At 49.6% G+C, this 25,481-nt stretch overlaps 1 protein-coding gene across 8 annotated transcripts in view; it reads right to left on the bottom strand.

Moving 5' to 3' along the window:
- caskin2b (CASK interacting protein 2b) overlaps nucleotides 1-25,481 on the bottom strand; it is a 33,301-nt gene that overhangs the window by 3,789 nt on the left and 4,031 nt on the right. For 4 of the 8 annotated variants that reach the window (XM_086185338.1, XM_086185340.1, XM_086185339.1 and 1 more), the window contains exons 3-14: nucleotides 13,177-13,228; nucleotides 7,737-7,834; nucleotides 7,285-7,430; nucleotides 6,042-6,137; nucleotides 5,822-5,952; nucleotides 5,631-5,739; nucleotides 5,151-5,259; nucleotides 4,197-4,291; nucleotides 3,366-3,483; nucleotides 2,829-2,999; nucleotides 2,003-2,077; nucleotides 491-630 (exon numbers count right to left, since the gene is read on the bottom strand). In XM_086185338.1, the coding sequence (XP_086041464.1) occupies nucleotides 491-630; nucleotides 2,003-2,077; nucleotides 2,829-2,999; nucleotides 3,366-3,483; nucleotides 4,197-4,291; nucleotides 5,151-5,259; nucleotides 5,631-5,739; nucleotides 5,822-5,952; nucleotides 6,042-6,137; nucleotides 7,285-7,430; nucleotides 7,737-7,834; nucleotides 13,177-13,228 (1,340 nt within the window). The remainder of the gene's footprint in view (nucleotides 1-490; nucleotides 631-2,002; nucleotides 2,078-2,828; nucleotides 3,000-3,365; nucleotides 3,484-4,196; nucleotides 4,292-5,150; nucleotides 5,260-5,630; nucleotides 5,740-5,821; nucleotides 5,953-6,041; nucleotides 6,138-7,284; nucleotides 7,431-7,736; nucleotides 7,835-13,176; nucleotides 13,229-25,481) is intronic. The other 4 variants (XM_086185344.1, XM_086185341.1, XM_086185342.1 and 1 more) reach the window with 3 other exon arrangements.

The raw sequence follows: 25,481 nt of genomic DNA on the forward strand, positions 1-25,481 counted from the left end.
ACTTCAAATGTAGAAACATGGACATGCGGCACTTCTGTTCAAGTGCTTTGCTCCTGATTTCCTGAAAACATTTAGCAAATTGACTTTGAGACTCAAGAAAAATGAGCAAATTCACAATGAAAGGAAGTCACGTTCAGAATCCCGGATGTTGGAATTTAATCACTCACCAAAACGGTTAAAGACACGTCAACATAAAGACCCCCTCACACTTCTAATATGTTTGAAGACCAGATTTGTTGACGTGCCGTCGTGGGCCTGAACAGAGACCTGGACGTGAGTCCCAGGGGACTTCTCTGGCAAATTTAAAACTGGACGAGCCTGCGGCCGACAGCCATCAGGTCTCACCGCCACTGTGGCACTAAAACAAGAGTGTTTTGGCGAATCGTGGCGACTGTGCAGGAGTCGAGAGGCGGAGAATCATTCTCAGTTGAAGTTTCTGTAACTGATGTCATAAATCCTGAATAAATGATGAATGATTATCTTGGTGCACCTTGTTAGTGTTGTCATGGTGACTGCTGTTGTGATGGAGACCGTTGGAGGCATTGTTGTTACTCTCGGTGCTCTGTCCACTCCCGGCGCTGCGGGTGCTGCCGACGCTGCCGGTGCTGCCAACGCTGTTCCTGTCACCAGCTGCGAAACACAAGGGACAAAATCAATCCACGACAGGCTTCACATTTACAGTGGCGAGCGTCGGTCGGCTGCCGGAAGCAGCGGCGAGTTGTCGCCTGAGGGGTGCGGTGGGGGGGGTGGGGCAGGATGCAGGTTGCTACGGCAGAGCGGGGGGAGCCATCAGTGAGTCATGTAACCGTCAGGCTTTAAGGAAGTGGGAGGAGCAAAAGTCTGGGGCTAAACTCGCCAAGTGTCATTCGCTAAACGCCAGAAAAAAGATGCTCTGATGATGTTCAGACCAAACGCAAAGCAAACATCCACACGTGGCGAGCGGTCGCCATGACAAACCAACGAACGCTGCAAATTAAGGATTTGGGTCGTCGATTTCACACAAACTGAAATGTTTTGATTTGATCATGAAACTTGTGTGACGCTGTGGTGATCAGAGCTCATCCAGAAAAACAGCTTTGTAAAAGTTTGTTACCTTGTCGTCATAGCGACAGAGCTGACAAATCCTGATTAATCCAAATGTCAAGCGTGACTGAGAAACGTCAGTAGTGATGATGTCATGACCCAGACATGTTAGTGAATCTCGACTTCCAGGAGTACAAGATGTGGAAGACGGCGACTAAGTCATGGTTGATGGTGGGATGAAATTATCAACAGCTCGTCTCCAGACGAGGGCGTGAACCCGCTTGCTGCTCGGCGTTCGGTCTGAAGACGACCAGTTCAACGTGGCGTCAGTCGCTCATCTGGGATGTTTCATTCATGGTTAATCACACTGGCCCTCGTGGCAGCAGGGAGGAGTTCTGGTTCAGCCCGAAGCAAACGAGTGTTTGGACCCGACACAGCAAGACCACCGTCCTCTCAGACTGACCAAGACAACTGAGACCGACCGGAGCCTGAAGGTTGTCTGGGGCGCCATTCGGCACTTAGAATTTTTCTAAAGCCAGGAAGTGACATGGAAGGACATGAGGAAACACAAGAAGACATGAGGAGACATGAGGAGACACGAGAAGACATGAAGAGACATGAGGAGACACAAGGAGACATGAGGAGACACCAGGAGACATGAGGAGACACGAGGAGACATGAGGAGACGTGAAGAGACATAAAGAGACACGAGAAGACATGAAGAGACATGAAGAGACACAAGGACACACGAGGAGACATGAAGAGACACGAGGAGACATGAGAAGACATGAAGAGACACGAGAAGACATGAAGAGACATGAGGAGACATAAAGAGACTGGAGGAGACGGACTGGAGAGTCAACTAAATCCTCAGATTCAGCGGACTGAAGGGAAGTGAAGTGGTCTTGGTGCGTCCGGGTCCTGATGCAGAGCGCTCAGCGGGGCGGGGGGAGGAGACGCTGTGGTTCGGGACTCTTACCATGACATGAGTCCCTGAGCACCCAGATGTCCTGGAAGGGACACCCAGACTGAGACAGGCGGCTCGAAGACACACCTATCAGACACAAAGATGGGCTGAGCTCTGACGGGGGGCTGGCGGGGGGTTAAAGGTCAAACACTGACTTCCTGTCTGAGGAGAGTTTCAGCTGAAATAGGGACGGTTGGTGTTTTCGTGTCCCGTTGAAGCTCAGTGGAGACAAATGACGAGGAACCTCAGTGGTTCTTTGATCAGTCGATGAAGGTCATTTGACAAGCAAACGGACGATCATGCAAAGTTAAGCAAAACACCTGAGAGTCACATGATCGAGACCTGATGTGTCCTCAGTGAACACTGGGAAAAACAATAACAACAACAATCCTTGGACCAGCGGGTCGTCTTGGTTTCTTCTGTCCTAAATCTGTAACAAACATGTGGACTGACAGGAAGATGAATCAGCAAATAAACAACTCAAGTTCCCAGCATGCATCAGTCACTGCAAGATCAACAGCGCTGACTGATCAGGAACCACATCATCATCAACACTGATGATTGGAAAAGAGCACGTTATGGGTGTGACCTGGGCGGCCACAACACACAGGCACACGCACACACAAGCACACACACACACACACACACACACTTCCAGTGAGTGCAGGAGGTCACACACTCTGATGCTTAGTCTCGTGAGTGATTGAGTAAGTGAGTGATGAGTGAGTGTTGCCTGCAGTGGTTTTTGTGTATTCTTTTCAAAGAAAAGTGTGTGTGTGTGTGTGTGTGTGTGTGTGTGTGTGTGTGTGTGTGTGTGTTCTCGCCAGGGTGTGTGTACCTGTGTTGGCAGTGAGGCCATTGGCAAGCGGCAGCACCACATGGGTGGGCGGTGCATACAGTGTGTAGGAGTCGTCGGTCTGAGGGGCGGAACTGAGGCTGGCGGACAGGGGGGCTCTGGACAGCAGCTGGCGCTGAGTGGGCAGGGAGGCGTGCCGGGACAGGGTGCCCCCTACAGGGTGAGACGGGAGCAGCAGGAGGAGGAGGAGGGGTTATCAAGCTGATGGTTAGAGGTGGAGGTCAGAGGTTATGTTATGATGGCGATGGATGCAGGGGGGGGGGGGGAGGCATGGGATGGTCTGGAGGCAGCCAGGTTAGTTCTTACTTCTGGGGGCGGGGTTTAATCTACATCACATGTATGATTGTGGCGATAAAAGTGAGGGATAATGTGATGTGGAAGACACACACACACACACACACACACACACACACTGACCCTCACATATACCAGTGGTGAGTGAGTGTGTGTGTGTGTGTGTGTGTGTGTGTGTGTGTGTGTGTGTGTGTGAGACTGAAGGGCCGAGGGTAAGTCACTTACCGTTGCGTCTGCTGATCACCTCCACGATGGAGGGCGGGAAGAAGCCCACCCTGTCCGTCCCTCTCTGGCTGTCGTGGATGTGTCCCTTCCAGCGTCCGTCCATGTGCTGCTCCAACACCTGCAGGAGAGCAGACGGGTCACCGAGGGTCCCTGGAGGCCTCCTGACGGCCCCCCGGAGGGTCCCTGGAGGCCTCTCACCTCCTCCATGCAGGTTTGATTTTTCACACTGAAAATCAGCCGTCACTCACACCAGCTTTGAACCATCAGCTCTTTAAAAACTGTACATGAGTTTTTCTTTGTATCTTCATTATGTCTGCCTGACGATGACGGTGATGATGATGACATCACCGCCAACAGCAGAGACACTTGCAGGACCGACATCCGCCAGCGTCTGGATTCTTTCCCACACATACCTGCTCGCCAGCTGGCAGATGAGAGCTGACGAGCTCAGGTCTCAACATGAGCTGCACAGCTTCACCTCCGTGACTCACTGACAGGAAGTCACAGCAGCTTCACCGTGTCTCACCGCTTGATTCACCACGACGAAGAAACATGGGCCAAATCATCTTTATGTGGAAGCCAGGACCATTTAGACTCGTCCATGTGAGAACAGGAAGTGTCACAGCCGTCTGAACTCGGCGCCACACTGAAGCAGCGGAACCCTGGCTCTGGTCGGCAGTTTGGCTAAACTGTAGCTGATGGTTCTCAAGGCATTTTGCCAGTTTAAAGAATAGGATGACGTTCTTCAACATAATTTACAACAAGAGAACCCACAGGATGCAATCATCAGCAGGAAATGAGTGGCACCGGGCGGCGCAGCCGGCAGCTCACCATGATGACGTCACCGGCTCGAATATTGAGGGCCGTTGGGTCATGGAGGTTCCAGTAGTCCTTCAGAGCTCGGACCTGCAAGACGCCTGTGGCATCTGTCAGAGGTCAAAAACAGGAGCAGAACATGAGAAGCACTGAGTGACATCACGGGTCCTCAACCACAAAACTGGACCACAGAACTGGACCTCGATGTGACTCCACTCTACATTAAATGGCATTAATGCGGTCATGTGATCCTGGTCCTGAAGCAGGAGGGTAAAAACATCTGGCCTGTTTGTGAGTACTTGAAAGGCAAAATAGCCTTTTTGGGTTAATTTAAAGAATCGCTTTAAAATCAATCCCATTCGTGGGAATGGAGTGAGGTCATCATCCGGATTCATCAGCAGCGTCATCTCAGGATATTTAGCAGGTGAGCGATTCTGAATGGTGGCGCCGACACAGCGAGGGACTCTTGACGTGAGGTCTCCCACTGCCACGGATGTCCCTCTGCGCTTTCTGGAACAACTGTGTGATTTTATATTCATGTTCATGTTTGTTTATTTATTTTTGTGTTGCAACACGTCAGCAGAGTTATTCAGGACTCCTCAGCTTCAGTAAACAAGACGGGAAACACAACAGCTCATTATTCCCTCAGTCAGTTCCCACAGGAACTTCAAACGACAGCAGGATTACAGGGCGCAAACACACACACACACACACACACACACACACACACACACACACACACACAAACTGTTTAATGCGCGCAGCTCTGACTTTGAGCTGTCGGCGCTTTGAAGCTGAGAGAGCTGACAGATAAAACTTCACGGGGACAAAACTCAACCCCAGCAGCTTTCTGAATCACAGCAGCGGCTGAGCGACAAACTAAACGTATCAGCAGCAAGGAGGCGAGGGCGGCAACGTGAGAGGAGGAGAAGAAGAAGAAGAAGAAGAAGAAGAAGTGTGTGTCCTGACCTCGCAGCAACTGCTTGATGTCCTTGCTGGCATGTGAGGTGGTGAACTGGTTGACGATGTCCAGTGCTGTCTGGTTGTAGGTGTTCCTGATGTTCACATCCACGCCAGCCTGCTCTCTCACACACACACACACACACACACACACGCGCGCGCGCACGCACACACACAAATCCACGTTAACAACAAAGTGGTGCTGCATCGACAGCGGCAGGTTCTAAAGTCATGGCTGCTGCCTGTTACGCCACAGTCGTGCCATTCGGTTATTAAACACTTCAGTTCTAGCGATTAAACGATTCACGGGAGCAGTTTGCCCTGGAGGACTCCTGTGAGGAAGTCTCTGTCATGTGTCTTTAACGCTGTAACACAGTAACAATCTTAACCTTTCCCTCAACCAAACAAGCAGTTTATCTGCCTAAACCAAACGTCAGTGATGGATCGGTCAGGAGTCTGGACTCAGATCAGCTGACATCATAAACTCACATCAAGCAGCAGGCGCACCACCTCTGTCTTGCCGTACAGCGAGGCCTCGTGCAGCGCCGTTCCAGACTTGGTGGTGGTGTTGATGTCGATGCCGGCCTTCAGCAGCAGTCTGGAGCAAACACACTATCAGCCTGCCAGGCCTGACACTGGCCTGAGTTACCACAGCCAGCCTGTCAATCATTTGGTCTTACCGGATGATGTCCTTGTGTCCGTTGCGAGCGGCGAGGTGCAGCGGTGTGGTGAAGGCGGAGTCTGTCGGCTCCTTCCTCTCGCCCTCCAGCAACGCCACAACCATGTTACTGCTGAGCAGCAACTGAGCCACCTGGAAGGTCAGGATGACGATGAGGAAGAGGGGAATGACATCTCTCTCTCTCTCTCACTCACACACACACACACAGAATGACAACTCACGTTGACTCTTCCAAACTCGCACGCCAAATCGAGTGGAGTCTTCTTGGCCTTATTAACCAGACAGGGGTTGGACTGATGCTGCAGCAGCATCTCTGACTGCAACACACACACACACACACACACACACACACACACACAAAGAAACATTGACAATGATGTTCTAAAATTGATCACTAAGATCACCTAGAACATTATTCGCTATTATCAGCTGGGTGATAACTCACCCTGGACCCGGTCAGTACCAGAATGTCTTGGACCTCAGCCAATCAATAGTTAACATCGGCTGGTATTGGTGATTAATCAGCTGGGTCCTAGCTGATGAGACTGGCTAACACAGGCTGACTAATCATCAGTACTGTCTGAAAGAAGGCTAATTTTAGGGAATATTGGGAATATTGGCCGGTCGGTCCCGGTGACGTGGTAACAGAAGAACCAACAACATGAATATTCACACACATCATGGCTGAGAAGCGGAATCAAGAGCGAGCCTTCAGACTGGGAGGAGGTTCATCTCTGTCAACGTCTCTAATCGGTTTACATGCTGGACTCATCAGAGATCAATAATCTGATTATGTGAGATTGAAGTTGAGGTCTGACCCAACAGGGAGAACTCAGACGAAGAGAACTTGGCAGCTAAATTTGAACTGATCAAGTTTGCTTTTTGTTCTGTCAGCCGATCGTTTTCTCTCCTGGCGCTGAATTTAGTCCGAGGAGGAGGAGGATTTTTAAATGACGCTGCAGTAGCTGAACACTAAGCAGCTGCTGACTCTGTGTGTGTGTGTGTGTGTGTGTGTGTGTGTGTGTGTTTGAGAGAGATTCAAAAACACACTCACTCACCTAGATTCAACTTAATCCCGACCCTAAAAAATAATCCAAACAGACTCCTGCTGCATCGGTTCACATCTGTCCTGCTGAGACTTCAAACTAACGGGGTCAACGATAATCACCTCGCCAAAACAAAATTGCCCACCCCACCCCCAACCTTCACAATAAAACCTAATCCAAACTCCTCATTATCACCCCCGACACAACACCCAAGAGCTATGCTACCATGCTAGCACCAACACTGAGTGGATGTATCAGTCAATCGATCCACTCATCATTGATTGGTCTTTTGGCCTCCAGAGCTTCTGTAGAACTGTGTGTGTGTGTGTGGGGGGGGGGGGGCAGATTTCAGAGAGTGCTTCATCATAATCATCATCATCATCATCATCATGAGGAGCGTGTGAGTGACTGAACTCACCACTTCGTAGTGTCCATACTGGGCAGCGAGGTGCAGAGGGATGTGACCGTCCATGGAGACGCCGTTGACCGACGCTCCGGAGCGCAGCAGCATCAGCACCGACTCCGCTTTCCCCTGCCAGGCTGCGTAATGGAGAGGACGCATCCCTGGGTGCGCGCACATGCACATAAACATAAACACACACACACACACACACACACACACACACACACACACACACACACACACACTGACCCTTAAATCCTGCATATCCGCTGATATTCAGTCACCTGCTTCTGTTCACTCAGGGTTAATTCTGTCAGTCTCACTGGCTTTGGGACAAAACCATGAGGGTGCTAACTTCCTGTCGGACTACAAAATACATCATCCTGGACCTGCTCTGCTAAAAAGGTACAGACGACCTTTGTCCATCCCCACGTTTCCGTGCAGTCCACAGAGGGGAAGCGTCTCACCGTTACTGTCCTTGATGTCCACGGACGCCTGGGCCTCCAGCAGCGCCGCCAGCAGTTCAGTGGTCCCCGTGAGGGCGGCGTGGTGCAGCGCTGAGAACCTGGCCACCAGAGGTCAGAGGTCACCGCACCGAGTGGAGACAGAGAGACGAGGCTGATGAGGAAACACAGTGATACCGAATACCTGATGGAGGCGAACGTCAACTGAGAGTGAGCTGTGTTTTTCCAGCCTCCAGCCAGTCACCGATGTTAGGACACAACCACAGTTAACGACGGTAAATAACGTTCTCAAACACTCCGGATCACGATGCTAAAAATAGCTGGAATGAAACAAGCAAACTATTTTTATTATCTTGTAGTGAATAAAACGATAAGCCACCATCGCACACACGGGAGAGCACGTGGCGCCGCAGGCTACATGTAAATAAAGGCAGAATAAAGACGAGCCCGTCCATTTGTGTTGCGTAACCTCAGCAGCATTCAAAGTAACAAAGAGCGCCGGCGGCCGCGGTAATGGACATATGACGAGAGGTTACAAAGAGCAGGAGAGAAACCCTGCAGGGGGGTGGGACGCCGCTAACAGCCTGCCAGAATCTCCAGGCCTTCAGCTCCACAGACGAGCGATGACATCACGGACTGGACAGAGGAGCAGTGATGGCCAGCTGGGACTGATGATGTCATCACATCATTTAACCGTGATCAGTCGACAGGTTGTTGGGAGAGTTGATGTCCTCCGAATTGATGACCTGTTCAAGTCTCCAGGTCTGCCCCCCCCCTTCCTCCCCATCCCTCTCTGGGAGAACAAGAGGCTACGTGACCTCCCCTCTCACCACCCACATAGACGGGCAGCACTCCAATGGGACCCCCCCTCCCAGCGTGTGGTGGTAACCAGAGCAACACGCCGGCGTTGGGACGGAGAGACTTTAAGTCCCACATCATTTTACATGACATTCCTGCTGATCGTGTCACATTCCTGCTGAGACTCCACCAATCACCGACGCCCTCATCTTCCCCTGCCTGCAGCCTGGTGGCGGAGGGGGGGATGGGTGGGAGTGGGGGCGGGGGTGGGGGGGGTTGGATAACCAGCAGCTATGTTTGATTTGCATTTGACCATTTCCTGACCCACTGGATCCCCGTAAGTGCCTCACAAGCCTGTCCTGTGATTGATCTTAAACCAGATCAATGTGATCAAACCAGATCAATGTGACTAAACCAGATCAATGTGACTAAACCAGATCAATGTGTTCAAACCAGATCAATGTGATCAAACCAGAGCAATTTGACTAAACCAGATCAATGTGATCAAACCAGATCAATGTGATCAAACCAGATCAATGTGACTAAACCAGATCAATGTGATCAAACCAGATCAATGTGACTAAACCAGATCAATGTGATCAAACCAGATCAATGTGACTAAACCAGATCAATGTGACTAAACCAGATCAATGTGATCAAACCAGATCAATGTGACTAAACCAGATCAATGTGATCAAACCAGATCAATGTGACTAAACCAGATCAATGTGATCAAACCAGATCAATGTGACTAAACCAGATCAATGTGACTAAACCAGATCAATGTGATCAAACCAGATCAATGTGACTAAACCAGATCAATGTGATCAAACCAGATCAATGTGATCAAACCAGATCAATGTGACTAAACCAGATCAATGTGATCAAACCAGATCAATGTGATCAAACCAGATCAATGTGACTAAACCAGATCAATGTGATCAAACCAGATCAATGTGATCAAACCAGATCAATGTGACTAAACCAGATCAATGTGATCAATCATAACTCGAACTGAACGTTTCCAACCCGAACAACAAATGAGAGCGACTGTAGCTGAACTGAGCAGAACTCCACTCAGAAATTCATGACTTCATAATTTTCCATCGTAATGTCGTTATTTCAGCATCATTTAGATTTATCTATGACCATAAAATCAGTTGATACAGCATCACATCAGGTTAATATGTCAATAGATCATCAGAAAGTTGCAGACTGAGATCTTGTTACAGAGTCTGGCTGTGATTAACCTGCTGCTTCAGGGCCTGGAGGGTTAAAGGAGGTAAAACTGAGCGGATGAATGAAGCGCAGCAACGAGGTAAACAAGCACTGGCATGGCGCTGTGGATGTAGAATCAGACTGTGGAGCTGGGAAGGTTCCTCTAAAGTCTCTCGGAGGGTGTTTGATTGTCGTCTCCGGGGTCGTCAGCAGACGCCGTTTGTCTCAGCGCAGTAAAAGTGTCTGCTGGAGGAAACAGTCGAGGCTTGTCGAGCAGGAGCCTGAATACGTGAGGAGATAAAGCGCCGCTGTTATATAGAAGAGAGAAAGAACGCAGCCGCAGGTCATGTTTAATTAAACACAAAGGCATTCGCTTCTCCTCGCCAACGCTCTGCCCAAACAAAGGCTGACATACTTTCCTCCTGGCTCAGAGAGCTCTGATGGGGGGGGGGGGGGCTTAGTGCCTCCTCTCCAGGTGTGTGTGCCGACCTGCCATCAGGTGCTACGCCTGCTCTGATTGGAGGGAGAGTGTCTGTGAGGTCGAGACCACCTCTGTTGGGACACGCAGGCTGAGGACGGCGTGAAGGCTTTGGGAGACATCAGTCTGGGCGTGTTGGCAATCTGACGCTTCGTCACTCAGAGACTCAAACACTCGGGATAGAAGAGGGGGCTCGGGAGACACACTCGTGTCACGTCCCCACCGGCCTGTTGGCTCAGTGTTTGGATGCGTTTCCATGGAGACGGTGCTGGAATGTCTCTGTGTAAATTGCTGTGATGGTGGGAAATTTTGTAGGAGGCGGGGGTTGGGGGGGGGTTTGTCAGGTGATGGCGTCACATTTTGTTTTGCTGAAGGAGCTTGTCTGTCAGGACAAAGTGCTCCGCCCACTCAAGTCCAATAATGTGCATCTGGACAAGTAAGTGAAATGAAATGAGCGCTCACATGCTAGCACGCTAGCAAGGCTTTGAATCGTAACGAGCAGTGAAAACAGACCAGAGAAACTCTCAGCGCCAGGGTGGCGGACCTGTCAACACGTAAGCGGCGCTCCAAGGTCAAAAATTGTCTGACAGCACAATAATGTCTGCACACCTGAGGATTGTGGGATTCTGAGTTTAGATGCAGAACTGTGACTCCAGCAGAGGTTTTTTTTGGGGGCCGACTTGCCAGAGGCGCTGATGCATAATGGAAAACCTTCCTACGCCTGAGATCTCCAGTCCCTGTGGAGGCTATTAGGCCTGGCCAACACACACACACACACACACACACACACACACACACACACACACACACACACACACACACACACACACACACACACACACACAGAAAGGGGGAAAGCACCAATTACAGCTCAGACGTGTTAATGTTGCTCCACCAACATCAGAGGGCTGAATCACCGACGCTGGGCAGCAGCGAGACGCTTCATCAGTGGTGTTCGATAACTTGTCAAGTTTTCATGAATGCAAACCACCACCGCCTCATCATGCTCCGCCCATCCATCACTTACAGCCAATCATATCACTACGTACCAGAGTGTGTGTCACAAACACTCACAGACAGTCTGGCTGCACCGTCAGTCACGCCAAGCGCCCCTTCTTGCTCGCCAGCGACTGATGTTCTTGTTGTTTAATTTTATATTTAAATTAACAGATGATTCTTAAAATGATTTCTTTTTAAACATTTTGACTACCACTTTTTTTCCACTTCTTCACTTCAGTAATTCAAGTCCATAAAAATCATATATATTATTTAATGAATGTTCAATATGCTAATTACCTTTTCCATCAAGCTTCAATTTTGTTGAAATCCTGAGGAAATAACCTGGAGTGAGTCAATAAAAAATATAAACTAAATAAAAAACGAATATTCTGATATCAAATTGTGACTTCAATTGAGCGGTGGCAGACAGGAGTCAGGTATGGGGAGGCTGCCGCGTTCAGACCTCTCTCCTGAGCATGAATGAAAGTCAGACTCCCCCTCATGAGGCCCAGGACCCTCAGGGATGCCACACCCACTTGGACCAACTTTCAACGCTAAAGAGGATCACAAATCATTTCCTGCCTTGCAGTGATGTCACTAAGCACACTTCCTGGTCAAAGAGATTCACACGTGACCGACCGTCACATGTTCATCCACATGCGTCCGATAAAAGGCGTCATTTAGTCGGTGACATCCCAGAGCGGCTGTCAGCGCTGCATTAAGTCATTCCCGCCCTTTGTAAACACTCTTATCTAATTGGTCACGCTCTGCCCCTCTGCCTCCTCACCCATGACCTCACCAACCCCCCCCACCTGACCTCTCCAGGCCAACAAAGGCCTGAAGTGCCCCTCTTCAGAGTGTTTTACTGCGCCTCTGCTCGCCACCTTCCTTTGACTCTTTGTGACCCACCAATGTTGACAGATGATGTTCAAGGGCCGGTCTGGTGTTTGTCTGAATGTTTGCTATTGTCGACGAGGGCGGCGGGATCCATCCTCCGAGGACCAGCAGTGTCTGGACCGGATTCCATCACCTTCCACCTGGAACTCATCCAGATGTTTCTAACCTGAGCGGGAACTCGATCCATGGACATCAAAATAAAAGTAAAAACCTCGAGTCTCTTCCAGCTCGGATGTGATTCTTGTCCAAGTCATCCAAGTCCTGCCTCTGCACATCCTGCTGCTAATCTGACAGATGCAAATGTGCGTACAACAGCGATTTCAGCTGTCAAGACAACAGACATCAATCAAAGCAGGGGGAGAGTGAGACGCCATGATTTCAGAGGAAGCCTGTCACCAACTTGTCTCCGTTAGCAGTAGCTGCTAGCGTGCGGCTGTTAGCATGTAGCCTCAGACATTCAGAAGATTTAGAAACGATGCAGAAGAAAAGTTCTGCAGCCTCTTTTCTCTTGCATTTCTGAATGATTATGGATGTTGACAGCTGCTGACATAAAAGATGATGACATCAGAGATGATGCTCTCTGAAGGGGGACGTCACACTGAGTGAGGTTTCATATCCAAGCGAGTCAAGAGTCTGAGGATTTTAACTCCTCTGGTAGCCTCAGATCCTGTCAGATGTAAAATGACTGAGGACAGCACACAGATTAAATCCGCTGTAATCTGGAGCTTTAGAGAATATTAATAAGCTGCTGACTTGTCTGTGAAGTCAGGAGGGAGACGGCGGTGAGGACGCGGCAGCGAGATGCTACACTAAAAACTTTTCACAAAGAGAAATATTGATGAGGACAGAAAACTTTCTTTGTCTCTTCCCGTTTCCAGGTCGCACAAGAACTTCGCCAGTCAGCGTTTCTGCCAGCTGATGGAGGAGGAGGAGTCTTGACGACGCCACGGAACCTGCTGCCTCATCTGATCAGACCCGGCGTGAGGCGGCCAGCAGCTTTACTGCTGCGGCGGGATCAGGTTAACGACTGGACAGGGAGAGTTCATCACTTACCCGTCTGAGTCCTGGTAGTTGACGTTGAGTCTCTTGGTGGAGCCCAGCAGCTCTGGAGAAGACAAGACAACAGAATATTAATATTAAACCATAAAACAATGCAAGCGCCGCCGCCTCCGCCGCCCTCGTTATTAATACATCAGCGTGTTTCAAAGAAGACAAACATCTGAATACCAAGGATGGAACAGCGTTTGTTATACACTCACACGTCGGGTGAGGATCCTCAGTGACCCATCATGTGTTTTAAGCACCGTGACTTCCTTGGAGAAGTCTCATCTCTCATCAAGAGTCTTCTTCAGTTATGGGTGAACAACGACTCATCAGATACTAAACTTCAGCTTCATTAACCTCTGACCCCGCTTTGAGCGACTGCTAACACAGTCCCTGGCAGTCAGAGCTGGCGTGTCATTACAACGCCACAGCCACGGACTGTGCATTCAGCCATTCAAGCTGTCGCTTTCTTTCATCAAACAATCACAGCTCTGTGCAGAGTCACAAGCACACCAGTCAGTCATGACATCACTTCCTGTCTAGTCTCTGTTCCACTCGTTTCTCTGACTCAAAGCAAACTTTCATTCAGTGTCTCTGACGTTGTCAAACAATGAACAAATTAAATTCCACCGCAGCGAACAGAGTGAGGATGTGGAATAACAAAACTGACACAATCTGCCAGGAGCCGACGTTCATCCCGAATACGACCAAAGTTCTAGTCCCAGACGATATTTTATGGGCCAGCTCAATATCAAAAGAACACAACAAATTAATAGAGACTAAAGACTCCTGGAGATGTTTAGGAATCAGCTCAGAACAGAAGTTGTTCCAGTTCCGTTTGGTCAAACGTCCGTCGCCGTCAGGAGTGTGTGAGGCAGGGACAAGCTGCTGTCAGTTGCTCTGAACTGCTTTGTAAATGTCTGTGTTTACTACCAGAGGTCAGTGCAGGTCAAAGGTCAGGCTTTGGAGCAGGGGAGGGAAGATGATGCCAGACCATGGATCTGCCCACAGACCAGCAGACACATCATCATGTCAGAGACGGAGCAGAGGCGGGCCCCCCCCCCCCACCAGCGCCCAACAATGCAGCTTTGAAGTGAGGGAGATGTTGGAGACAAACAGCAGGATTTCCCTCCGGGGGTCTGCACGCTGCTTTGATAATGACCTGGATTTTATAATTAATGGGAATAAATCAGCACATGAATGAAGACAAAAATGAAAAGTGCTTCGTCTCAGAGCTCCACAACATCGCAGAGTCGAGAACGATGATCGTGGCGCAGCAGTTTAACGCCAGACGTCTGTTGGTCCGCTTTGATCTCATTTCCTTCCTTTACCCTGACAGAATGTGCAGACATGGTGAGATGATTCCTCCCATCACTCACACGATGGAAGAGGCAGGAAAGATGGCGGAAGTCACGATTCCTCAGCGTGACGGCACAGTCGCTGTCTGATAATCGACATGTTGATGGGTGATTGATCTACAGGACATCAGATTATCTCTGTCACCACACAGACTGAATATTCATACACCTGGTAAAGAAAAGTCTTCAGTGGAGTTCTTTGCTCGTCTTTCGATGAGTACAGCTCCGTCCACTTGTGCCCTCACACCTAAGCCACGCCCACATCGCCTCAAACCACACCGACTGCCCAATAAATGCATAACTTGATGCCTAAGGAACAAGACGGTTCCTCTCAAGTGACGTCATGACCCTGTGAAAGTGTCCGTCTGATGCCATGTTTGTTAGGTCCACTAGCATATCGCTCCCATCGGTGCACAGGCAGGAGCTGCTAGGAGGGAGCGGGAGCTCACCTGGGGGGTGCAGGCCTGAGCAGCGAGCACCGTGATGCCGCTGCAGTAGAATGAGTGATTTTCTAAAGGGAGTCTGGAGAGGAGGAAGGTTTCAGCCTGCAGGAGCACTGATCTGACTTATCACTGAAGCTTGACTCGAGTCTTCAGAAAAGTGGCATTTTAACTTGGACAGCAGATAAAATCAGGTTCATCAAAACATCTCATTGCAGTTTCCATAGTGACACGGCGCACTCCACTGTCCAGAACACGTCAACATGTGACAGATCTCAGCCTTTAGAGGGTTAAAGCTGATCTGATATCAAACCCTCGTCCTCATGGACGGCTGCCTCGTCCAGCAGTTGATTCTAAATACTGAAGCCCGCCAAAGTCGTCCTCATCTGCAGCACATTTGTTGAAAGTTATTTTTAAGGCTGTTTATGCGGAGGTAGGCGGAGCTGCCTGATTCAGCTCCAACGCCAGCAGACACTCGGCCTCTTTTTAGAGTTCCAGCTGAGAGTTTAGCGTCCCGCAGATCTGCCGCCACAAGAATGCTGCGAGGAGGAGGATTTGCAGGAGTCTGCAAATCTGAGAGGTCTTGTTGGGAGTGAGCCTGCGGACCAGAGGCTCCGGCTGAAAGGGAATCTGTTGTAAAAGACTTCGGGCTAAAATTAGACGACCGCTGCAAGTATCAAAACTATGATTAGACGTCTGCAGGCGACGCCTTGCTCAGCTTTTGTTTCTTGAGGCTCAAACGGCTGCATCGGGGACACCACGGGCCCTAAATTACCTTCACGTCTCCTGACGGGGACGTACGGAGAGCTAATGGCCATGATGTTGCAGTTCAAAATCACACTGTCAAACAGGTGCAAAGTTGGAGTATCTAAATATAAACACATCAATGGTGGTTAAAGGGACACGCCCACCTTTTGGTCGCGTCTCTCTCAGTGACCATCGTCCCCGCAAGAAAATACAGATGCTTCTCTTGGGAGCTGAGACCCAGGCTAGTTAGCTTAGCCCAATGGCTGGTGGTGGGTGGAAGTGTTAGCATCAGCTAGCTCAGGTCCAGGCTAGTTAGCTTAGCCCAATGGCTGGTCGTGGGTGGGAAGTGTTAGCATCAGCTAGCTCAGGTCCAGGCTAGTTAGCTTAGCCCAATGGCTGGTCGTGGGTGGGAAGTGTTAGCATCAGCGAGCTCAGGTCCAGGATGCTGGTGTGTCCAGCAGGAGTCCTCCACCTCCTCATGATCAGTAGCAGCAGTTTAATTTCCTTTCATAGTTTAGTTTCATGTTAGACTGGTATTCATCACCAAGGTTACGCACAACCCTCCTTATATTAATGCAGGCAGAGAGGGAGCTACGCTAACACTTCCCACCCTCTACCATTCATTGTGCTAAGCTAGCATGAGCCTCAGCTCTCTTGAGAAGTGGCTCAGACAACTAGTGTATTTCTCATAAAAAGTGGTGGGTTCCTTCCAATTCTTATGACTTTGGTCAAAAGGTCTGATAGAATCACGACCTCGAGAGGTTGGGGGATTTGAAAGGAGAGGGAATGATGGCACCAATCAGCAGCTTTCTCCCCAGTCCCTCCCCCATCAGAGGGCCTGGCTCAAGAACACAGGAAGCTGTGAAGAGTTTGTCCAAAGCAGGACGCGTCTGTCTCCTATCTGCTGACTCGGTCTTATCTGTGTGGGAGGGCGTCCTCTATTGTGGACCAGCTCACAGTACTTGTTGGACAAGGACGAGCTGCCGGGGCAGAGAGTCCACCTTTATCAGTCCACGGTGCTGTGAGACGTCTGATACAGATGTTGGACAAACCTCCAGAGTGTCTGGGAGCTTTAACCAGGCCACTGAATGAACATTCCAACCTGATAATTAAAGTTGAATTCAAAATGAATCTGCTGAGAGTCAGGCTGAGGAGATGCTGTTTGCTGGACTTGCGCCTCCTCTGGTCAGTCAGGGTGGGGGAACTGGGAGGAACAGCGTGATATTAACTATTCGCTAAGCATTTCAATCTCTCCTTGAGTGTAGTTACTTGAAGTTGTTGTTGACTGCATTGGTCCCTGGTTCTGGAGTCATGGTTTGTGACGACCAGAGAACCAGAGACTTCATCTGGTGACCTCTGACCTCTTTCACCTGATTGGACTATGTTTGTGTTTCTCACCTCACAGTGGCGTTGAAGCGGCAGTGAGGCTGCACATGTTTGGGACATGAACACCTGTGACGTGGACCCGTGTTGACACTGATCCAGGGTCAGCGGTGGATCCGTAACCCGGCCGTGACTCCCTTGCAGGAAGAGGCCTGTGTTGTGTTGACGGAGGCTCTCCAGGCGTAGCGGGGCTCGGGAGACAAAGGCAGAGTCGGAGTCGGGCCCCTTCTACACTTCCTGTCCCCTCGCTATTGTTCCAGCAAGGATTTGTGCCGGCTCGGACTCCTCGCCCGAGGATACGAGAGAAAACCAACTCACCTCCTCTCACTTTCTCAGCTTCTCTGTTCTGTCTCGTTTCTCTCGGAGGATCTTTGAGGTTCATTTACTCACGTTACAGCGTCAAAGACTCATCGCCCGGATGTAAAAAATATGATGTTGAATCACAACTTTAGGTCACACGCCCTCATCACCTGTGCTGCTCGGCCGCTAGCGTGATAAGCAAGGTGAAAATTAATGAACAACTTCCTGGTTACAGGTCAATGATGTCAGAGATCCACACAACAACCAGCTTCCTGTCAGAGCAGAACCCTTCAGGTTGACCTGGTCCCTCCATCATCGTCCCAGCTCAGCCTGAACCTCCAGCCGTCTCCGCCCTCCTCCTCCTCCGACACGCCAGCAGCCACGCAGGAATGTCAACAACTATTTTAAACGGGTGAATCGGGAGTTTTTAGACGGAACACAGAGTTCAGATCAGAGCGCAGTGAAATGCGAGGTCGTGCTGCCAGCTGGGAGGTTTTGGCAGGACCAGGAGCGCTGTGGCGTGGAAATACAGAAGCTTTAATATGCTTCACGACCGCGAGAACATGAGACGCAGCGAGTCACACACGCTTGAACTTGCAGACGCTCTGGTACTTTCTATCATGAATTTTAGTTGCAGTTCTATTCTTTTAATCTCAAACATTAAAACTTAAGTGTGCTGGGACGTGCGAGCCGTCTTCCCAAATTCAGGAAGAAGTACAAAAGTTGAAATATTTCAGTCACCTGACCACTCATCAACATCAGCGATGCCCCAGGAACGTCCGCCGCCCTGCGCTTGGGCTTCAGCCACATGAAGGAATGTGAAGTCAAGAAGCCTCAGGTGTCAGAAACCTGCTGACATTCATCACGTCAGCCATCACGATTCCAGCTGATGGCAAGAAATAAAGAACCGAGTTTGTTGCTAAAATAAACTGCTGTTGCATTTCTGTTTTTGTTGTTCCATCAGAATAAATGTGATGTCAAACTGACGTGACACCACGAGGAGGATCGGCCACAGCTGCTGAGGTCACGACGCAGGGCCTCATCTCCAGGGAGCAGAGGCGTAGCGAGTGTTTGGACTTCTGCAGTCATTAATAAAAGAAAGAAAAACAATCTTTGGATTCACAGAGAACCTCTGGGTTCCAGTCTTGGATGTGAGACGGTCAGCTGAGGCCCAGCAGCCCACCGCTGACATCACCTAGACGTGGTCAGTCAGTGGCCTTCACCTCCACCGAGCCTTCGACTGGTCGCATTTGTTCTATTTAAAAAAAAAAAAAAATTCACTGGAGACCAAAACGTTGTCTGAAGATGAAAGTGCTGTCCTTCCTGGAGAAGCAGCCACAGCTTCCTGTCCCTCAGGCCACGGCAGCGTGATGGTCAGATGAATTTGAAATGAAAGAGTCGCTTCACCGTCTAGAGTCTCCGGCCAGAGCGGCGGTGAGGTCACAGGAATGTCAGGCGAGGGAGCGTCACAAAGATGGAACAGATAAAGAGGGCAAGGAAAACAACAACAAGCTCTGTAGTGGACGAGGAGGCCGGCATATCTTCACATCTGAGCTTGTCCTCACATTCAGATTCCTGCGCCGAAGCCTCAAACTAGAATTTCATCTCGTTGGCTTTTTTCCACGAGCGAAGTTGTTCATACGGTACGACAGTTGGAGCCACGTCGAGAGTTGCGAGGACAGAAGTTGTTCAGGGGGCTGAAGTTAACCCACATGCACAGATATGAATGTTAAAAATCGAAAACAAGGACAATGAGCCGAGAGCGACTCTCGGGTCACCGTGAGACGCCTTCCTCTGACCTCAGCAGCAAACATTCACACTGGACAGAGAAAACTTCAGTGTCTGACTGAGGCAGCTGATGAAGACCACCAGCAAGGGGGGGGGGGGGAATGTTTAGAGTGTCACACCACCACGGCGAAATGTGACTCGTTTGGTCTGATAGCGTCTGGGGAGTCTGGGGAGGTGCAGGGTGAATCCTTTCGCTGCAGGAAGCTGCCATCTTTATCAGCTTTTCATCAGGTTTTGATGAAAATGACCGTCACAGAAATGTTGCTCGGAAAGAAAAGATGAGCTAACAATAAAATGTTTTTTTTAATGAAACAAATAGGTTTTGTTCTCCGTTTTGTTTTTTATTATTATAGCACAACATATTCTGGAAGACCTGTGAAAATGACCCAGACTGCTGGTGGCGGCCGGCAGCCGCGGAGGGAAGAGGTGGCAGGTGTCGGGTTACTGATGGCAGTCGGTGGTGATTGTCGGATTCTTGCTTCAATCACTGATCCCGTATGACTGAAGGTGACATGATGCAACACTTGTTCAACATGGCGGCCGATCGCCTGACTGGTGTTGACTGTTGATGATGTTTCTGTCTCAGCATCAGATAAGTTGAAGAGGGTGACGGGGAGTCAGGCGGGGGTGTAGCATGTGATGGATGAACTCATCCACGGGGGGGTTGGAAGGGTGTTTTGGTTCCTATTTGCCAGGAGGCCAGAGTCAACAGAAGCTAATGAGGAAGACGATGGGCGGAGCTTGGCGTGTTGATCCAGCTGGAGGCTGCTGAGTGCCGCCTCTTTCATACTCAGATGTGAAGGTGGCGAACAGGAGCCTTCAGGCCTGTGGCACAGAGACGGACCTCCTCATGACTGCAGGGCTCCAGCTAATGGGAGCTAATGGACGGCATGTTCAGTGAAGCAGGACCCTCATGAGCAGTAAACAGCCACATTCACACGCTGGCGTGCTAATGACAGACTTGTTGACCACAGGATGGAAAGATCAGGCCTGAAACCCTCATCCGCTCTTAAACACAGCACGTCATTGCTGCAGTGTCTGTCTACTAAAACAAACTAGCAAAAGATGTGGTTTGATGAAGCAGCGTGGGATCATGGGAATTGTTGTCTTCCTCCGTAAACGCCACTGATGATATGTTTGACTTTGTGATGTGTTTAAGGTTTATTCAGGTTATGCTTGTTCAAGTCCTGTCATTTTGTTCAAATTAAATAAGTCAAAGCAGTGGCTAACTCAAAGCTAACATGCTAACATGAAAAGAATTAGGGTGTTAAACGCTCTAATGTTAGCATGCTATTAGCTTAACAGCTGGCATGAGTCCTGTTTGTTTGCAGCCTGTTTTAATACTGTTTTCTCATTGGCCAGCTGATGCACATTACTATTCAAGACAAGAACTCTCCAAGAACGTCCTCAACGCATCTAGAGTTTCACTGCGACTGAAATGAATCGACAAATATCTGCTCTGTGGATCACATAAACCTCCTCAACGATAAACATCTGACTGAAATCCTCTAAAAGCAGACCAGCAGTCACAAAGCTACTTTACCGTCTGTTTGTTCATCGTGTTTCTATTATATTATCTCTATTTTTGTTCTCTACCACCTGCTGAGGCAAATATCTTAGCGGCTAAATGCTCCACTGTTGACTAGCCAGCTGCTGACTGAGTCTACGTGGTGCAGGCTCGGTGTGCCGGCTTTTTAGATATTTTGTCTGAAAACATCTAGGAAAAAATAAAGCCATACACGATGAGAGCCGAGAGAATCAACCAAAACAAAGCTGCATCCTGAGGGATTAGCGGCGAGCGCCACTCGTGACATTTACATCAGCAGCTGCAGGTTTCTTGCATCATGTAGGACTTGTTTGCCCATCGGTCACGAGGCCTTGTGTGTGTGTGTGTGTGTGTGTGTGTGTGTGTGTGTGTGTGTGTTCACAAAAACAAAAAATGGCACTTAAGTCCACCCTCATTGTTCTTAGGGATGTGACTTCAGCTCCACACCCGTTCCTCTGCTCATAATGGTCTTTTCCTGACAGACAGATCTTCATCTTTCTGGACCCTCATCACCTCCACCCCCGCAACCCTCTAAGACTGCGCCCCTGCATGTGACACCTCCCCTCTCAGCAGCAGAGATAAGGTGGCATGCCAACCGCAGCTCCACTTTTCCTCACTAACTCGGCTGCTGTTTTTAGCTTCTGAGCTTGATTCTGTTTGAAGTCGTGTATTAAGCCTCTCTGGGAAGAGAGCGGCGAGCGCCTGGTGGCGGCGGTGAGGCCTCGCTCGCTTCTCTCTCTTTGTGCTGCCTGAAAACTTCAGGAAACATTTGGGCCGCTGAACACCAGCGGAGTCAAATTCCAGCTCCAGAAAGGGGATGGAAGGTATTGCTCTGGGGTTCACATACCAACGCCATGACATCACTGCCTCTATTCTTCCCTCCGCATTCAAACGCTCGCTGCAGCTTGGACAATAGCTGGCACTCATACAACTCTGGGGATTTTAGGGGGGGAAGAACACAACTGGCACTTTCAGTTTTGAGTGCACAGCTGTGAGCCGGGTGTCACGCTGGGCTGTCGGAGAGAAAACCTCTCCAGCTCCAAGGTGTTTGGATAAGCAGCCCGCCGCAGCAGCCCACCGCAGCGGCCCGCCGCAGCGGCCCGCCGCAGCAGCCCGCCGCAGCAGCCCAGTGGTTTCTGAGTAAAAATACACCAGCTTTCAGCGACGTACCACAACTCTGACCCAAATGAATGTTCTGTGAATGCCACTCGGGCTCAGTGATGGGAAAAGTTCCTCACAGTCAAATCTAAACATACAAGCTGCAAGTCTGCAGAGAAGCTCGGGGAATATGCTAGAACCCTCAGGAAAACAGGTGCACGACTTTATCAGTGACATCACACACTGGAGACGACATCATGAGACCTCTCGCCAAAGATTTACACAAATGGGAAATAAAAGATCCTAAAACCCTGATGACTGAAGAACCAGACCGATGCAGATTTTCAGTCAGATGTTCAACTTTCCCTGCGGCGTGGACAGAATCATCCGTGACCAGGGTTGGCTACGGGGGGGGGGGGGGGTTCCTCTAAACTTCCAAAAACTTTGTGGAAATTTTGCTAATTGAAGTTAGGATCACACCACACAGGAAGGACCCTCGAACTAAATTCCACAACTCAATTTTACATCAAAGATCAATTTCTGATCTGTTGACGACTGCGTGATCGTCTGGATCCCGCCCTTTGTCCTGAGTTTGACCAGCAGGATCAAACATGTCAACAGATCACGATGTGTCCATGTTGGAGACACTGACGGAGACAACTGAGCTCCACTGAACCACAGACATGCTGCAGTTCTCCATACTCAAGAGTCAACACGGCTGTTGCCATGGAGATGGCAATCTATGACATATGAGGACAGGAAGTGATAGAGCTGGGAGGTTTAACCTAACTCTTGAAGAAAAATATGCACTCTGGTGTTTTATTTATCACAGATGTCAAATCTTATAAGCCCTCAGCTCAGTCATGTGACTTCTGAGTGAGGAAGATAAAAAAGCAAAACCTTTGAAAGTTACAAAAGAGAGACGCAACCAGCAGAGAGAGGCTGCGGCGGCGGAGCATCCGTTACATAACGCAGCAAGTAGAGACAAGAAAGCCTCGGCTGCTCTATCTACACAATACACAGCCTCCCAGCCACTTCATTATCCGCCAGCGTTGAGTTCAAAGCTTCTATAAAAAGTCTGGAGATTGTAGAGAGACGAGCTCGTTATACTGGAGAAACTGGTTATGAATAGAAGAACACAGCGCAGACGTCCCAGACCTCAGCGAGGGTTCACTGGTTCACATCAAACCAGCATCCGTCTGCATCGCACTGGACACCGCGTCTCTCGGGGACTACTTCTGAGTTCCAACCAACACGGCAAACTTTTTGGGAAAGTCTCTGATTGTCCACCATCCTTGCGGCCAGACAAGAGGATAGAGAGCCTTCTGAGCTAGTTAGCTTGGCACGATGAATGGCTGTGGGAGGGAGGTTAGCATAACTAGCATGAATTGAGATCATTTGTCCTTTATAAACTGACACAGTTCTTGAAACTGCAAAGAAATGTGGACGAGGGAAAAACTGTCAGGAGAAAAAAAGTGGTCATCAGGAATCTTTTCTTCCTTTTGTCTTCTCCTGTCCTGCCTGATCCTGGATCAGTGCAATGCAACATAAATGGCTTGATGTCCTCACTGTCCTCTTCCTCAGTAACAGTTTACTGTAATAGTAATGAAAGAATTAGCGCCACCTGCTGTTAATCTCTTGCTACTTTAGGTAACGTAGCTACATTAGCCGATGAAAAGTAAATCCGATCAGATCATTAGCTTCAATTTCATCAGAGTCATCACAGACCTCCTGAAACCTGGAGGTCCTGAGGGGTCCTGAGGGGCCCTCGCAGAGGTGCCTGGTTCCCCTCCGGAGGTGTGGGGGTTCTACTAGAGCCTCCAGGAGTCGAGTCTGCTGAGTGGAGCAATTAAACATTTAGCACAGCAGCAGCAGAGTTGACAGACAAACACAGAAGAAAAATCTCACGGAGGTCTGAAGGGTCTTAACACCCCCCCTCTAATCGGTCCATCTGGAAATGTCCGTCCTCCTTATCTCTGCCGGCGTTCAGCAGCGAAAGCAAGAAAACCGCCCTCAGAGAAAAGAGCCAATTCTGACCGAAGCGGCCCGACGTGGTGCGTTTTCTCCAGAACTGTCAGGAGCGCAGAGCCAGAACCGCAGACGAGCTGCAGTGAAGGTTTTTCAGCTGAAATTCACAACTGACGTAAATCCCTGCATCCAGCTGATGCTCAAAGTAAAACACCCTTATTGTGCTCCGCATCGCTACGCCCACCTGCTGACACCAGACCAGAAACCAGGAGATTCTCCACTGACAACCACACGATCTTCACTTGAAAATAACTGAGCTTAAATCTATAAACTTAGTCTCAGTAAAAAAGAGCTGAGAAGTCACGATAAACAATAACCACATTTAACCAGACAGAAAACAAACCATACAAAAAATTTCTGATCCACCACAAAAGTACAAAATCCAGACTTTCCAGTCAACATGTGAGTTGTGTGTTTTCATTTGGAGCAAAAACACCTGGGGGCTGATTTCAGACACGGACCCCCGGCACCTCTGTAGCTCCCTCAGACTCTGTTAGCGACCCACGATCTTAAGACTTTCCAGCACTTCCACCAAATATTTCCTGATGGATTTCATTGCAGAGACCTAAACGTTCAAGTTCCTTCAGCTGGTTACAACCTCAGACCTCATTAAGGTCACTGATCCGGAGACGAGGGAACCGGATGTTGCATCCATTTACACGTTAAAAGAAACAGTGAAAAAAGTCAATTCCTGCACACAAAACACTTGGAAGTGACACCAAACCAGTGGCGTCCATCTTGTGTTCAGCCACCATCGTATTGCTGGTTTTAGTCTCATGATCAGGTCCAGAGAGACCGAGGTTAGATACGCGGTCAGAGGAAGTAACAGAGTGAAACGTCCCATAATGCAGCAGGAGAGGGTCCAGCAGCGTGGAGGTGACTGCCCGGCCAGCGCCCAGCGAGGAGCCATCAATAAACCAGGAGAACCCAGCACGGGCTTTTCACGGCGGGTCGACAGGTTTACGAGGGCTGATAAAGGAGAGATGATGAGCTTCAGCGGGTCAACAACAATGATGAAGAGCACTGAGCGTCTCTTTTGTCCAGAGAGACAGATGGGACGTCCCACGCCTTTCATCTGCTGCTGTTGTAAAGGTTTCAAACCACCAGAGTCTCAGTCAGGAGAACACAGCTGCAATATCCTGCACCAATAAAGGCTGGCGAGGACAAGATTCATGGCTGGAGACTTGCGACGCCGCACCGACGTGTCCCCATCAGGCCTTTAACAGCAGAGTCTGCTCACGGGAAGTGACCAGATATGTTTATTATTATTATTATTATTTACTCCCTAATGTTGGAATCCCCCCCCCCCCCATTCCATCATCGGCAGGCAGCAGGAAGCGCCGGCAGTCCTGAGACCGCTGCAGTCAAGGCATCGTGCCTGGACAAAGTTCCAGAAACAAATCTTTCGTCTGACAGTAAATGGTGGTGACGAGCTGAGTCAGCAGCAGATCCTTGATCAGACGGAGCCTCCTGATACAGACGTGGACCCCCCCTCCTCGATGCTGTAATTCCTCTAATCCCGCCTGGACACCATCTGACGCTGCAGTCGGAGCTGAAACTGCAGCAGATGTCAGGAAGACCCAGTTTGGGTCACGTGTCCTTAAACCAGCCCAGCAGGCCGTCGGG

The sequence above is a fragment of the Aulostomus chinensis genome, chromosome 18, assembly GCF_037954235.1.
Source record: "Aulostomus chinensis isolate RoL2024-O1b breed Wild chromosome 18, RoL_Achi_v1.0, whole genome shotgun sequence".
Taxonomy (NCBI): domain Eukaryota; kingdom Metazoa; phylum Chordata; class Actinopteri; order Syngnathiformes; family Aulostomidae; genus Aulostomus; species Aulostomus chinensis.